Here is a 16,840-nt window from a genome sequence, read left to right on the forward strand (position 1 = left end):
ATTTGCAAAAATAGTATTTTATTTACAGAAATGTGTATCATTTTTTTCTTTCTAATTTTAACTTTTTTTTAAATTCATGCAACTTATCAGCTTGTATATACTGCACAGACTTTTAGCTTCAATAAATCTTCATCAGAAAAATCTTTATACTAAGGTTAAAAGAACTGCGTTCCCCAGACATCCAATTTCTATTATGATTACTATCATAGCTGTCATGAAATTTTACAGTAAACCAGCTGAAATCCAGTGTTGATTTTATGCAGGTAGATCAGATTCCAAATATAGTTTGTTCTTCTGCTGAAGGAAGATTTTGTTCTGACTTTAGTTCTGAATATAGTTGTTCTTCTGCCTATAATCAATCAACTGGGAATTTTATCTTTACCTTCCTCGGAGTTCCACTTCAGTGATCATCACTGAAAAGTCTTCAGGACCTTCAGGAAAGTCATCATCATGAATTTCAATCAAAATCATCTTACTCTCCTCGTGTGGTTCAAACAATAATTCCTTTACTGTGGGAGTGAAATCAATTCCCTCCTCTGCAGTGCCGTTTATTATCTGAAAGCAAAGACGCACCTTGCCATAGGATCCCCTGGAACGCACAACAGTGATGTTAACCTGAGGGAAAGAGGATATTTTCTTTAAAAATATGCCTTTGCTCTTCTGTTACAGTTGCCTTTAAGAGACTATTCTAATGGCATCTTTTCAGTGGTTCTGTCAGTCAACAGCTATTTGCTTTAGTACAGAGTATACAGAATCACAGGATCGTAGGGGTTGGAAGGGACCTCCAGAGATCATTGGGTCCAACCCCCCTGCCAAAGGAGGGTCCCTAGGACAGCTCACACAGGTCAGTGTCCAGACAGAGCTGGAATATCTCCAGAGGAGACTCCATACCCCCCTGGGCAGCCTGTCCCAGGGCTCCCTCACCCTCACTGGGAAGAAGTTCTTCCCCAGATTGGTGCGGAACTTCCTGTGCTCCAACTTGAGCCCATCGCTCCTTGTCCTGTCCCCACAGACACTGAGAAGAGGCTGGCCATTTCCCCCTGTGTCCCACCCTTCAGATATTGATAAATATTGATCAGATCCCCTCTCAGTCTTCTTTTCTACACATAACTTAGCAGATGGCTTTCTTTTATCAGACTGTTGAAAAACTCCAAAAGCCTCAGACAGCCATTGCAGAGACGCTGCTATGATAAATATTTGATATATTTTTTCCCTAAAGCACAAGTCTAGCAATGATATAGATCATCATTTTACATAAGAAGGGATTTTAGTCTAATACCCATTTTTCTTCTTCTGTTGTTTGCAGTAGCTCCCGGGAAAACATAAACTCTCCATATGGAAAATCGCTGGCAGCCATGGTGATACTTGCTGTGCTGCTCGACTCATTTATGAGCCCTCCATCAGTGACTCCAGTTAATTGAAACTGGTAGTAATGCTTCTCCTCAGGACGGTCATCATCTACAGCCTAAGGAGAGGAAACAGTGGAAGTCAAAAGGAGACTTTCCAAGGAGACAGGTGTAACTAATTTCTAACAAAGACAGCAGGTAAATAAAAGAAAGTACTTAAAATAGCCACTGGTGCAAAACATCTTGTATACCTGTATTAGAACAACTGCTGCTGACTGCCTGTCTCGCATTGTCAGTGTCCCTGATGTCTCAGTAAATTCTGTGTGATGAGAAGGTGTTATATTCCAATATATTGTGATCTCACCAAAAATCCCAGGGCCACGTGTCAGGCTGCAGGGAAGAAGACAAACACAGATTTAATTTCCCACCTTTAATATTTGATATCCAACCCAGAGACAGACAGTACAGCATATTGTTCTGCATGAAGGAAATGTTATTATATGCTAACTGCAGCTTGGAATGGCAATAGGATCCTGGGCTCCATCAGCAGAGGGGTGGGAGCAGGGACAGGGAGGGGATTGTCCCTCTCTGCTCTGCCTTCGTGGGGCCCCATCTGGAGTCCTGTGTCCAGAGCTGGGGCCCCAGGACAAGAAAGATGTGGAACTGTTGGAGAGGGTTCAGAGGAGCCACAAAGATGATTAGAGGGATGGAGCAGCTCCCCGACGAAGAGAGGCTGAGGGAGCTGGGCTGGTTCAGCCTGGAGAAGAGAAGGCTGCGGGGGGACCTCATTACAGCCTTCCAGTCCCTGAAGGGAGCAGAGAAACAGGAGGGGAATCAGCATTTTAAAAGGGTAGACACTGGCTGGACAAGGGGGGTGGAGTGAAGTGAAAGGAAGGAAGGTTTAATTAGATATTAGGGGGAAGATCTTTACAGAGAGAGTGGTGAGGGGCTGGAAGGGGCTGCCCAGAGAGGCGGTGGATGCCCTGTCCCTGGGGGTGTTCAAGGCCAGGTTGGATGGATCCCTGGTCAACCTTGTCTAGATCATGACTGGAGGTTGGTGGTCCTGCCTGTGGCAGGGGTGTTGGAACTGTGTGATCCTTGGTGTCCCTTCCAACCCATGCCATTCTATGATTCTATGATTCTATGATTATCAGTGCTGTGAAACTTGGGTTTTAATGCAGTCAAACCACTACTAGGATCTTTACAATAGCTCTGGTTTATTCCCCTGTGTCAGGAGGCATCTTGAGCTGCATTTTTACAGTGAGCACTTTAAAGTTTATTTGCACTTATAGCCCAACCACTGGGGCTGAAAACCAAACTTTGTCACTTCTGGTCTACTCTCCAGGAGATAGACATGCAAGATAGAAGGGAAATGGGACTGAAGGGTAATGCCCAGAGGCAGTTTCATTTTTAAGTCAGAAGGACACTAGAATTCTACTGTGAGATCACTTCAGAAATGTTCTGCCTGCTGCTTGTCTGAAAACCTACACCCTAATCCTACTCCAGACATCAGTTTTGGTGAACTACATCACAGCAAAAATGTTTTCTACATCTAACATGATCTACCACGTAATCTACAACTAATACTGCTCAAAGCATCACTTTGTCTTTTGGGTTTCTCGGGGCAACAGGAGAAGCTTTTCTGTTGATTATATTTGCTGATGCACCAAGAAGAAGTATCTCAATCCTTTTTATTTCCAGTAATCTTAGAAGGTATGGCATCCAGCTTTGAAGCCCTCAACACAAGAAGGACATGGACCTGTTGGATCATGTCCAGAGGAGGGACACAAAAATGATCAAAGGGTTGGAGCACCTCTCCTATGAAGACAGGCTGGGAGAGTTGGGCTTGTTTAGACAGGAGAAGAGAAGACTCTGGGGGGACCTTATAGTGGCTTTCCAGTCCCTGAAAGGTGCCTATAGGAAAGCTGGGGAAGAATTGTTCCCAAGGGCATGGAGAGATGGATGAGGGATGATGGTTTTAAACTAGAAAAGGGGAGATTTAGGTTGGATATTAGGAAAAAAAATCTTCAATATGAGGGTGGTAGATCACTGGCACAGGTTGCACAAAGGAGGCCCCATCCCTGGAGACATTCAAGGTGGTGGTTGATGGGGCTCTAAGTGACCTGATCTAGTGCAGATGTCCCTGCTCACTGCAGGGGGGTTGGGTGAGATGGCCTTTAAAGGTCCCTTCCAATGTAATGCATTCTATAGTGCTATGACTTTATGGTAACGTCTTCACTGCTTCATCCTGTTTTCAGTTGACTGAATGCAGTGAAATAATTGCATCTTGTTTCAACTAAAAATCCAGTTGCTGCTTTGGTTATGCTAGCTGTCACAGCAATATATTGAAACATTTTGTTCAGGCACCAATCCTGAACTGAAACCCAAAAAGCACAAAGCCTCTTCAAATATCATCGAGTCTCTCCCCTGTTCCTTTGATTAGAATCCTCTTTCTCATCAGCGTAGTAATTACTTTGACTGAGAGGAATATGTAGGGCTCCCCAGTCATACCAAAAAGACACATACACAGTATATTCTGCCCTGGCTCTAATTTTAGGAGTGATAATGACATGCACTCAAGAAATTCTTGCCAAATGTGGAGTCTCACAGGTTTTGAAACTGAGCTGTTGTCCTTCCTTTGGAAAAACACACTGATAATAAGTGTGCTCACCTAATAAGAGCAGTTCCATTATAATTTCCTGAAGGTTCTCCAATCAGAACATGCTTTGATGAAGGTGCTATCCCAACCACTCCAGAAGCTCCTTCATCTCCCAAAATAATGATGGTTGCCACACCTGTGAATAGAAAAAAAAAGCTTCTCATGATCAATGAAAACTGATGAGGTAGCTTTTGTAAACCATGTGAGGTGAGTGGTTAAGTGATGGCTTCCCAGAGAGCCCACAGAAACTCCATCCTCAGAGATACTCAGAATTTGAGAGGAGAAAGCACTCTGCAACCTGATCCAACTGTGAAGTCTCCTGTTCCCTAAGTAGGGTGTTCAACTAGGTGACCCCATTCTATGGTCGCTTACAAATGAAATTATCTGTGAAGTTTACAGGTCTGAGCCTGGTACTGGTGTCTGCTTCTTTTTGTTACAGAATTATTTATGGACAATGCTAACTGTCTGAACACAAAGTCTATGCCAACAACTGAGAATGGAAAATTACGACCTAGAATTCACTTTGATTTCTTCAGAGAAGGAAACAGCTTCAGGAAAAGAACTGACAGTCAGAACTGCTACCAACCAGCAGCACACAGGATATATAAGTACTGCAAACTAAAATAAGACAGACTTAATAGAATTCTCATATGAATGGTCTCAAAACAAAATGTAATGAATTAGCACTTTACCATTTACAGGAGATATCTCTGCATCACCAGTAGAGACCAGCTGAATGGTAAATGTTTCATTCCCCTCCAGCAGACCATCTTGTACCGCATGTAAAACGATCAACTTCTGGGATTCAGTCTGCATCATGTAAAGACCAGAACACATTATATATACATAAAGTGAAACTAAACAAAATATGGTGTTATTAAAAAAGTTGTTTTCTTGAACCAATCAGGTGTTAAGCATGCATATGTTTGATATATTCTGCAATATCTTTTAAATTGGACATTTCTGACTTGGCTGAAGAGTGGCAAAAAATGGCCTCACCACCATTGTGTGTCACCTGGCTATTTTCAAATTAATAAAGATGGAAATTGCTCTTAAATTGTATTCATGTGGAAGGTTTCAACTCAGAGGAAATTTTCTTTACATAATTTTTTCCATCAGAAATTGCTGATTACATACAATACATACATTCTAAGAATTACCATTATTAAGATTAAATATGTTAAATCATATCAAATTCCTGTAGAATCCACATTTTTGCCAGTGGGTAGTTCAAATGCTTAAGATAAGGATATAGAAAAAAGTAGTAATATAACAGTTTAGAACCTCAATATAACACAGATATATACTTGTATTCTTAAATGTATGCTTAAATAAAAGCTTCAGGAATTAAAAACAATGTCCCAGACTATCAGTAGAGAAAGGATAGCAAAATGATAACAAAACTTTGCCAAATGCTGGTTGCCTTATAAAAAATAAAACCAACAAACCATTTTCCAGCTGATTAGAAGTAAAAGGAACAACTGGTGTTTAATGCAAAACAGCCCTGTACAAGTAGAATAGATCATGCTTTATGTTAGAACACTCTTTTTCATTAAGTATATCGACTAGACAGTAAAAGAGCAGTATTAAGATAACAACAGAAACTTGACAATACTGAGTATTTTGCCTCCTACTTCAGAGTTTTAAGCTGCCATGAAACACAGATCAACTAACCCTGGGCAGTTTGAAAGCCACTAGGATGTTTTGTTTTTTATATTTTTAAATCTGCTAATTTCGAGCACGTATTTCTCCTTCTCACATTTTTATTACCAATCACCTCTTTCAGCTGTCTGATACTACAGTGGAATAAACATTCCTGTAATCATTCCTCTCATTCAGCACATTTTTGTTCCTCATTCTGAACTGTACGAGCGATTCAGATCTGAACAGCCTATCTTCCTAATGATGGCATTATGCTGCCTCAAAAAAGAGCATGTCAGCTTTCCTTTTCTGTTTGAAAAATACTGCAAACTGCTAACCTGACTGGACCAAACTGGCCATTTCCTTGTGTTATAACCGTTGGTAACCCCCTGCTTCTATAAACACGTAACGGCAGCCATGCAAACACACATAAGGAGAAGAAAATATTGACAAATCTAATAGCAAATAATTTATTGCAATATCAAAAGTACCTCGTTGAAGTGAAGGGTACCATTCAGAGGGGTCAGGTCGTGTCTGGCTGCTTCCTCAAGAATCCATAAGACTTTAACTGCTCCTCGTCCTCCTTGGCTTCGACTTACAGTGAGCAACACAACTGCAGCAGGGTCGTCAGGTGTCTGAGGTTCCTTCACTGTTACCTGGTGAAGAAAGAGAAGGGGGATGTAGGAAAGGCTGCAGAAAAAGGCATATCAACACCGTCTCGAGATAAACAGCAAACAACATTATCAGTGACAACTAAAAAAAAAAGGATGAGTGAAAAATCAACAGGAAGAAAATAGGTGTAAGGGTTGTGTTGCATTCTGCTCGCAAGGATTAGTCACTTGTGTTATTTCTGTAAGCCCTATGATTCAAAACAATGACAGACAATGAGTCATAAGTCTCAGCACAGCGTCAGCAGAATGGAGAGCAGAAGCATCAGTCACTCATAAGAACTAAGAAGAGAATCATAGAATAGAATCATAGAATCATAAAATGGTCTGGGTTGGAAGGGACCCCAAGGATCATAGAGCTCCAACCCACCTGCCACAGGCAGGGACACCAACCTCCAGGCCTGGATCTACACAAGGCTGCCCAGGACCCCATCCAGCCTGGCCTTGAACACCTCCAGGGACAGGGAATCCACTACTTCTCTGGTGTTCCAGCACCTCACCACTCTTTCTGTAAAAATCTTCCCCCTAATATCTAATCTAAACCTTCCTTCCTTTAGTTTTAATCCATTGCCCCTTGTCATACCATTATCTGCTCTTGTAAAAAGTTGAATCCCCTCCTGCCTATAAGCTCCCTTCAGGTACTGGAAGGCTGCAATGAGGTCCCCCCGCAGCCTTCTCTTCTCCAGGCTGAACAAGCCCAGTTCCCTCAGCCTCTCTTTGTAGGGGAGGTGCTCCAGTCCTCTAATCATCTTTGTGGCTCCTCTGAACCCTCTCCAACAGTCCCACATCCAAAGAGATGCCTTTCAAAAAATTTTTCCTAATTTTACTTTCAGTTATAAAGATTATTACAAAACTATTTTAATATTCAACAGGCTACGAAAAATCCTACCTGTGGTCATTAGTGTACTGATTGAGTCAGCCATGCAGAAATCTGCCTCTATGCATCAGCACTTCCACTGTCATTGCCATTTTACACAGCTAGATGAAGACAAGCACTACCATGCCTCTCACTGAAGTCATGTCTTCCACTGCACCCAAGTCTTACCAAGATTGGCTACGTGTTAGTGACCCAGACCCACTCCCCAGCTGTAGCAGAAAGAGCACAATCCAAACCAAACTCACGTTCTTTTCCTCAAACCCAAATACTCCAACAGGGGAATCGTTTGGTGGAATAGCCACAGTCACCAGGGTGTCATTCCCAAGTCTTGCACCACCTGTTACCCTCGTCAAGGCAATCTTGAAGATCTCAAGGAATTCAACTTCGCTGTCATCTACGATTGTAATTTCTATTTCTCCTGTAGCCTGCACAAATATTTTTAAAACAAAACAAAAAAAGCAATAAATTCTTGGTTGTATTTGGTTATATGGAGATATATATATATATAGATATCTCAAACAATATATATATGTTGTTTGAAAAAATCTGAAAAGTAAAATAGGTGAATTCTATCTAACAATAAACACACATTGTTCAGCTCTGCTTATTTCTTATTGTACTTATGCACTTATAGTAAGACAACAAAACCTCATGAGCGGTTTTTAAGTCCATCCATGTAAATCTTCTGTGTTAAAACCAGCTCTGTTTTGGTACTCTGTAGAAAGTGCAGGTAGACAATGTTGTACTTAAGCCAAAACTCTGCTCCAAAAGCATATCCTCATTTACCAAAGATTGGTTCCATTGAAATCAAAACCCTATGAAATCAAAACCCCTTGTGTACATGAAGTATTTTCAGGGGCAGGATGAAATTTGAACACCATGTGTGTAACACAGCCAAGGAAACATAGAGGCTTATTCTGAACATTTATGGTGAACACAGGGTATGGTACAAACTTTCAGTGTAACAGGCTTTATTATTAGAAATTATGTCTCCTCCTGTGGAGGTACCAAAGGCATTCCACACTATTTGGGCAATGCATATGAACATTCTAGTTTTCCATGTTCAAGAACTGAAGTCAGGAGCATTGTTCACAAGGATAAAGCCTTAAATAAAGTGTTTTCAATTAAGAGAGGCAAAATTGGCTGGAAGACATCATAAGAAACTCTTAAACTGGAAGCCCAGAGACAGCTAAACCTTCAGCAAGTGCATACCTGCCCCTCTGCAAAGGTAAGGTTCCCAAAGGATGGCGTGAAATCTTCAAAGGTAGCAGTTGAAGGAATGGCTTCCCAGTACAGAATTGCTGACCCAAACCTCCCAGCCTGTCGAACAACTGGAAGTTTCAGTATATTCTGGGGTGGTGGTACCTCATAGCCAGCAACAGCACCAGTTACATCCTGTAGATTCAACAAGAAACTGCTGATTATCACAGCAACCTTTTTACTTGTTTATTTAGTTTTGTTGTTTGGGGGTTTTTTGTTCATTTGCTTGGGGGGTTTGGTTGTTTTTTTTGTTTTTAACTTTGCTTATTGACTTGATGGTAAAATAAATTAAGAACTACATAATCACTTGAAAATTGGTCTGAATTTAGCACACACCTTTGCTCTGAGCAAAACCCTGGATTAGGTCACCTTGTGAGGTCCCTGTCAGAATATTCTATGGGACCAGTTTTAACCCTTCCAGCTCCCTCACAAATCTAATACTTCCATTCTGAAGAAGAATTTGAAGAAGGAATTGTTTGTCTGGTATCCGCTTTTTTTACCCAGAACCATTTAGAACCATAAACCCTATTAGAACACTATCAAAAGCGGTCTGAAAATAGGCTTTCCTGCTGGCATGCTACCTAAAGTATTTTTCATTCAGACTTACTTACCTTTGTAATGTTGAAGCTGAATACTCCTCTGGCATCATCATTTTCTTCAATTGTAATTTCAGCTATTTCTAACCCAAGCCTCTTCACACTTGGCTGACCTCCAGTGGGAGCACCTACCAGCTGCACATCAGTAATATTGATAATAAATCCTTCCTCTAATTCTGGAACATCATCCTGCAAAAAATAGTTTGAAATTGTTGTTTTAATAAAACACTGTAAATCATAATATCTGCAGGCACCTGACTACTTGTAGCCTGCTGGCTGTTCAAAAAGTTCTGAGTATATGGGATCATATCACCAGTCCCTTGCTTCACACCATAGGAAAGGTGAGAAAGACTACCTTTGCTAAGCTTTAGAAACTGAGGTTGGCAGTCTGGTGCCAGATAACAGTGGTACCACAGAATCACAGGCTGGTTTGGGCTGGAAGGGACCTTATAGATCATCTAGTCCCAACCCCAAAAGGAAAGTATTGCTGGCTGTCACTTTTTTCTCCTATTATAAGAAAGGTAGCAGTAATTCAGAAACTAAGCCAGGTCTTGAAGAGCAATACATCCTGGATATATTTAAAAGAGACATGTAATTTTGGGGAAAATTAACATTTCCTGAACCACAGCATAAATCTGTTGATTGGAACGTAAAAGAAAATAAAACCTCTGCAAAAACCTGCAGCAAGTCAAAAAAAAAACCAGCAAGCACCTCAGACATTTGTAGTTTTTATTTTCTTTGTCATTATTACGTGATAATTTTGAGACTACTGCAAAAGAAAGGATTTGAATGATTTTCAGGCATGAGTTCTCAGATTCTTTTGAAAGAGATGGCTGCAATTCTGACACAACCAACCAAGGTGGCCAAAAGCCCCACCTTAGCCATTCCTAGAATTCTAAATCCTATTCTGGCATAGAAACAGCACCATTTTCCCTTCCTTGGAAAGACATTATTATCCAAAGTTATTGTTAGACTACTCACAGGCAAAATTGTGACTACAACAGAAGTTACTGTTGTGTTCTCTGCCATAATGATCATCTTCTTTTCCAGTGTATAATCCTCATTCTCTGTTGCTCGTTTGGAGAGGGGGAGCTCAAAGTTAGGCGTGGTGCTCAGCTGGACTGCAATCTCTCCAACAAAACCTTGTTCTCGAACAATTTGTAAAGTAAGAGTAGTTGTATTCACTCGCCCTATAGCAAGGAGAGGGGAAATAAAATCAAGTCATGGTTGTTTTAAGCCTTGTCATCCTTGATTTTCAGCTCACCTACATGTACTGGAGCTGCTTGCTAAAGCTCACTGGAATTCTGCTTTGTCACACACCACCACTTGGGTAATTCAATGACTCGGGCAAACGAGCACATACAAGTGGTGTGGACACACACAAAACACAGTGTGTACATCTGGAAAGCATTTTAAAACTGGATCTAGAAGAAGAATAAAATACAGAATATTTACAGTTTTAAATGTTTGCCACACAAAGTGTTGCTTCAATATTGCCATTTTGGTTCTGTTTTCCTTCAAAACCCCTATCTTGCTGCTTTGCCTGGCTTTGTCCAGTACCTTTACATGCCTGGGAGGTCACTAGTCAGCCTAACACAGAAAGCAGAGTTGGAGGCAGTCACTCTGGCTGCAAATTTGACATTTCTTCAACTCAAATGTGGATGAAAATGAGATGACAGAATCAAAGACCATCAGGAGTTGGAAGGGACTTCGAAGGATCGTCTAGTCCGATGCCCTTGCCAGAGCAGGATCACCCAGACTGAATCACACAGGAACACATCCAGGTGGGTTTGAATGTCGCCAGAGAAGGAGACTCCACAACCTCTCTGGGCAGCCTGTCCCAGGGCTCCATCACCCTCACAGGGAAAAAGTTCCTCCTTATATTCACATGGATCTTCCTCTGCTCCAGCTTGTACCCATTGCCCCCTGTCCTGGCACTGCCATCACTGAGAAGAGCCTGGCTCTGTCCTCCTGACTCTCACCCTTTATGTATTTATAAATATTAATAAGGTCACCCCTCAGTGTCCTCCAAGTTAAAGAGGCCCAGCTCCCTCAGCCTCTCCTCATCAGGAAGGTGTTCCACTCCCTTCATCACCTTGGTGGCCCTGTGCTGGGCTCTTTCAAGGAGTTCTGTGTCCTTCTTGAGCTGAGGGGGCCAGAACTGGACACAGTATTCCAGGTGGGGTCTCACCAGGGCAGAGGATAGAGGGAAAAGGACCTCTCTTGACCTACTAACCACCCCCTTTCTAATACACCCCGGGATGCCATTGGAGATACCCTTCTATCAGTCAGGCTCATCCCTCTTGGAAAACAGATCTACAATTTTTTCCAATATTACATTTTTCCATTTGTCTGAAAGTGCTGGGTTTATGACCAGAGAAATAGACAAACAGCAAGAGGCTCCATGCTTTAGATTAGTTTCTGTTATTTCTGTTGACTAGATACTACTTCACAGTAAGCACCTGTATACAACTCATTAACAATGCAACCTCTAAAGACTGGAAAAGACACATTGCAACAAATGAGACCTAAGAACATGCCTGGAATCCTAGCTTCAAAATACAAACTTTTAATGTGCATATACATATATATATAAAGAACCAAGAAAACCCCTTCATGGCACTTTCAGGTGGTAAAAAGGAGGCAACACTAATCCAGTTGAACATAAACTGGTGAGGAGGCTTTATCTGCAATAGTATACTGATAGAAATTGAATTATTCATAAGTTGTATTTTTTAGTATGGACAGAATACTAAACTGCCAGGAAATTTCAGTTGGGCTTTTGAAGTATGAATAGCCCATCAGGCAGCTGCTGGAATGCCAGAGCAACCAGCTGCCAGGTCCCCAGTGCCAGCCGGGAGCCCAAGCACCATGGTTGTCTTCCTCTGGCCCACTGCCTGGTAGATCCTTTGCAATTTCATTTGGTGCCTGGAAGGAAAACGGACATGGCCCAATCCAACATGCAGCTGGCAAGCAGGAACCTCCACCCCTCCAATTCAGCTTTCTTGAAATGGAAGTTGCTTTTCTGCTTCTTCCTTCCTTTCCTACGCCACAGAACAAAAAGTGTCCCTTTCTGACCCAGTTCATGAGGAAAGCCTTTCTATGTAAATTATTTAAAACAATATATTAAACCCATTAAATGGGCAAGTTTGGCTCTTTATCTAAACAGAATTATTTTATCTATTAGCAATTCGCAACACAAGATGTCAGGATTTTCATAACTTATCCCCTAAACCGAAATGACTGGGTAACGCTGACGTAAGGAATGTGACATTCAGCACAAAACATCTGTAAGGAAATAGCACAGTTACTTATTTTACAGCATATTTCTGCTACAAACCTTTTACAGAAAAATGTTGAGATATGTACAAATAAAATGTATGTATGATATACGTTATATATGTGTATATATACATATATCATACATGTATATACATATATCATATATGTATATCGTACATATGCACATATATGTATACATATACATATGTGTATATATATGTATATGCATATGTATATATGTATATGTATAATATATGTACTATATATACATAATACATATGTATATATGATGCATATGTATTATACATGTATAATACATATATACATATATTATACATAATATATGTATCATATATACATTATACATATGTATCTATGATACATATTATACATATACATATGTAAATATGCATATACATACATATGTATTATACATCTGTATATATGCATAGATATACACACATATTTACATATATAACATGTATCATGTATATATGTGTATATATATGTATACGTATATATGTTATATATGTATGTATGTGTATATATACATATATGTATATATACGTGTATATATACACACATCTACATGATATACTTTATATATACACTTTATATATATAAAATATATGTATATGTATATATATATATAAAAAATATATAAATACTTTATATAGAGTGTACATATAAAAAATGAATATATAGTATTTAGAGATATATTTTTATATATAGTATAAATTACTTGTATATATTTATATATACACATATATACAGACACATTATATATTTATTGTATATAATACATATATATATAACGTATATAATACATACACATATATATACCCACACAATGCTGTAGCATCAGCAATGCTGACTTTGAAAAAAAATGTGTATTTTTTCCTAAGAACCAAGAAACGGACTCACCATCCGGCTCTGTGACTGTAACAAAGAGAGAGTCCATATGCCACCCAATCACACCGTGCGGGGAGTCGCTGGGTAAGATGGTGAGCACAGCCTTTGCCCGCTTGGGATCGATCACGGCCCCTTTTGCGGTGTCCTGAACACCCACAGTGGTCACGCGGGTCAGCGTGATTTCCACAGTCTCCGCGAGCTCTGCCACACTGTCCGCAAGAATGGTCAGGGTGATTGTGGACAGGACCTGACCTTCAGAAAACGTAATCTACAGTTTCAGAGGGAGGGGAAAAAAAGAAAAGAAAGAAAAAAAGGAAGTCAAACTTCTTCTCCATGTTGTTATACCCATCGCTTTATTCTGTAAAACTCTATCGATAAACACAAAACAAATAAAGAACCCCCAAAAAAACCCCATGACCACCCAACCACCCCCCACAAAATATTAAGAAAACGTGCAAAAAATGAGAGGGACAGGTAACAGAAGTCATTCTGGGGGAAAAAAAATGCTGTGGCAAAATACAGGTAAAAATAAGTAATTGAAGCATATGAAATAGCAAGATATGGAGTCTCAGTTGGAAGTATAATAACCAGAAACTAAATCCCCAGTCAGGAATGGGTTTGGTACAACCAAGCTAACTGCAGGTTCCTGCATTACAGACAGACACTGAATCTCAGACCGCTTGTCTGACAGTAGTAGAACAGTGCAGTCATTTCTAAGTGATGTCACATCTTCATTATCACCGACCCACGAAAGGGCTGAGGTTGGAAGGGACTTCTGGAGATACCTAGTCTTACCTCCCTGGCTAAGAACAGGTTCAACCACAGCAGGCTGCTCTGGGCCATGTCCAGCCAGCTTGCGAGTATCTCCAGGGACAGAGACTTCACAGTCTCTCTAGGAAACCTGGTCCAGTGTTTCACCTCCCTCACAGTAGTGGGTTTTTTTCTTTGTGTTGACACTGAATTTCCTGTACTGTGTCCACTGCAGGCATAGGACACAGCCAAGAGGCACCTGGCTCCATCTTCTTTACTCCTGACATATTTATGCACAGTAGTAAGTTCCTCCCTGAGCCTCTTCTCCTGTGTCAGATGATCCAAATCCTTTGTCACCTGCATGGCCCTTCACTGGGCACGCTCCAATTGCTCATGTCTCTTGTACTGAGGAGCACAGAGCTGGTCCTGGCACTCCAGATGTGTCCCACCAGTCCTACATAGAGGGGAGGGATCCCCTCCCTCAACCTGCTGTCAGTGCTCTACCTCAGATCAGTATGTTTCCCTTGCTGTAAACACACAGCTGGCCCATGTTCCACTTGTTACCTTCCACCTTTCAAATCATTCAATAATTACCCGTCTTTACTGAGGTTTCTTGCATAATACAAGTACCTTTAAGACTCTCCAAGATTATGGAAGAAAAGGAAGACTCAGGAAGCTGCTGAGAACTCAACATTCTTTCTTGTGCAGCGTACTGGGCCTGGTGGGATGAAGTTAACACATGCTGTGCTGTGCTTTGCATATGTGGCTGAAACAGCATTGGAAACACAGCAACATTTTGGCCATTGCTGAGCAGTGATCCCACAGCACCAAGGCTTTCCTCCCAGAAGCCCAACAGGCTGGGGGTTGGCAGCCAACCCAAAGTGACCACAGAGATATGTGACCACTCCACAAGATATCACCCTCAGCAATAGATGCTGAAGGAAAGGGAGGGGGAGGGAGGAGGGATGCACAGATGAACATCTGTGTTATGGCAGCTGAAGCAACTGCTTTGCATACTGAAGATTTGCTTATGAGGAAGTGGACATCTCTCTGCTGATGGGAAGTAGAAAATAACCTCCTCCTTTTGCTTTGCTTCTCTGTCTGGCTTTTTTCTTACTAACTGCACACAGGTTCTCCCACCTTATTTCCTCCCTTTGTCCTGCTGAGGAGGGGAAGTAAGAGAGGAACTGAGTTGGGGTTTGACAGGCAGCCAAGGTCAACCTACCACATACAAGTATGTCAAAAGGATGATGAACATACAACAGGTACCAATATTAGTGGGAAATGAAAAAATGCCTAGTCAACAGTTTTGTTGATCTTATTTTTTCAGACAAAAGGACTGAGGAATACTGCATCTGTCTATATTTTCTTCCTTTTGAGTTCAAAGAGCCAATGACTTGACTCAGTTTCTCTTGACATGGAAGACATCTATAAACACATAGGCTACACCTACACTGAAGGATAAACACAAATTTCCTGTGAACACACTGTCTTCACCTTTCTGTCTGCCTAAGATGCAGAAAGATCACATCACACCTGTTTAGAACACTCAAGGAATACTTTAATAATCTCTATATGGCTATCTTGGCATCCTTGATCTTCCCCTCTGTTGATTTTCCCCTGAAGTTGTACTTCAGACTCATTATCTCCAGGTATAAAGTTAATTTCTACAGTCTTTTGTCCCTTTCCTCCCTCAGCTGAAAGGCCCACAGGGAATTTGTGTCTTCTACTCACAGTCACTGCATGGAGGCCCCTGACTTGAAGAACATGGTGTCTGTTGGACTTAAGGCATACCAAGAGCTTTGGGTAGCAGAAATTTGGCCAGCATGGTTGGAACACAGTCTCAGAAACAGGGAAGACCAGGACTTGACATTCTCCTGGGCTAGTGAAGGTCCCTGTTGCCTTGACAATGTCAAGAGGAAGATCAAACCTTTCCAGATTCCCAACTATGCGGATGATTTGCCACAGCAGGTGGATCTCACAATGGGAAGAAAGGAACAGGACACTGCAGGCAGACACTTCTAGCACCTGGACAGCACTGCAATATCTGGTTCTAGGAGAACAAGAGTGATGCTGTGGTACTGTGTGCCAGCCAGAAGTGCAAACTGCCAGAATCACAGCAAAGGACCAGGAAGCAGGAAGAATGGGACAATCTAACACAGATTATCCTTCTGTCTCTGTGCAGCTGCACCTATTGTCTGAGACAATGCAGTCAGTGCTTCCCTAATATCAGTGATGTCATTACATACCATTCCAGAAGCTGGAAATACATCGCTTATGCTCCCATTAGCAACCCACTCTACTGAGACTCGTCCATATGATCCTATTAGACGTTCAATATTCAAAGTGATTAAGCTGTCCTGTTCCATTTCTTCAACTTGCTTAAATAAAGAACTCTGGAAAACATAAAATAGCACAAGCAATACATTATTTTCTTATAAAGAAAAGCTTCTTTAGGAGTCTGAGTGTTCAGTGGGGGCTAGTGACATTGGACATCAATAAGTTAACATATTATTAAGTAGCTAAATGTATGTTCATTGATTAAATTTATATGTGGTCATTTTCAGAGGTACTCAATACTCCCAAGTTTCACTGACAGACAAATTTAAAATGGACTCTTTATCCTAGGGCAAAAACCCCAATATTTTTTGCTTGGGTTTTGTGTTTGCTTTTTTTGTTTGGTTTTTGTTTGTTTTATGGTACAGTAGTTCATGTCCAAATTGCATGAAGCAGATGACAAAAAAGTGGAGCTTCCAGAGAGACATCTTTTTACTGCTATTACTTTGCTGTTATTTAGCCTCCTCACACAAGTCCAAATGCAATGTTTCACTTCAGTAACGATTCTTCTG

The 16,840-nt window shown here is 41.0% G+C and overlaps 1 protein-coding gene across 1 annotated transcript in view; it reads right to left on the reverse strand.

Moving 5' to 3' along the window:
- ADGRV1 (adhesion G protein-coupled receptor V1) overlaps positions 1-16,840 on the reverse strand; it is a gene marked incomplete at its 5' end in the record, with an annotated part of 304,575 nt that overhangs the window by 202,842 nt on the left and 84,893 nt on the right. Inside the window, 12 exons of the mRNA XM_084279017.1 lie at positions 383-615; positions 1,280-1,465; positions 1,598-1,736; positions 4,018-4,141; positions 4,698-4,815; positions 6,138-6,302; positions 7,437-7,616; positions 8,404-8,586; positions 9,063-9,236; positions 10,029-10,237; positions 13,254-13,509; positions 16,241-16,387. Of these exons, the coding sequence (XP_084135143.1) occupies positions 383-615; positions 1,280-1,465; positions 1,598-1,736; positions 4,018-4,141; positions 4,698-4,815; positions 6,138-6,302; positions 7,437-7,616; positions 8,404-8,586; positions 9,063-9,236; positions 10,029-10,237; positions 13,254-13,509; positions 16,241-16,387 (2,114 nt within the window). The remainder of the gene's footprint in view (positions 1-382; positions 616-1,279; positions 1,466-1,597; positions 1,737-4,017; positions 4,142-4,697; positions 4,816-6,137; positions 6,303-7,436; positions 7,617-8,403; positions 8,587-9,062; positions 9,237-10,028; positions 10,238-13,253; positions 13,510-16,240; positions 16,388-16,840) is intronic.

The sequence above is a fragment of the Gallinula chloropus genome (assembly GCF_964237585.1).
Source record: "Gallinula chloropus genome assembly, chromosome: Z".
In the NCBI taxonomy this organism is placed as follows: domain Eukaryota; kingdom Metazoa; phylum Chordata; class Aves; order Gruiformes; family Rallidae; genus Gallinula; species Gallinula chloropus.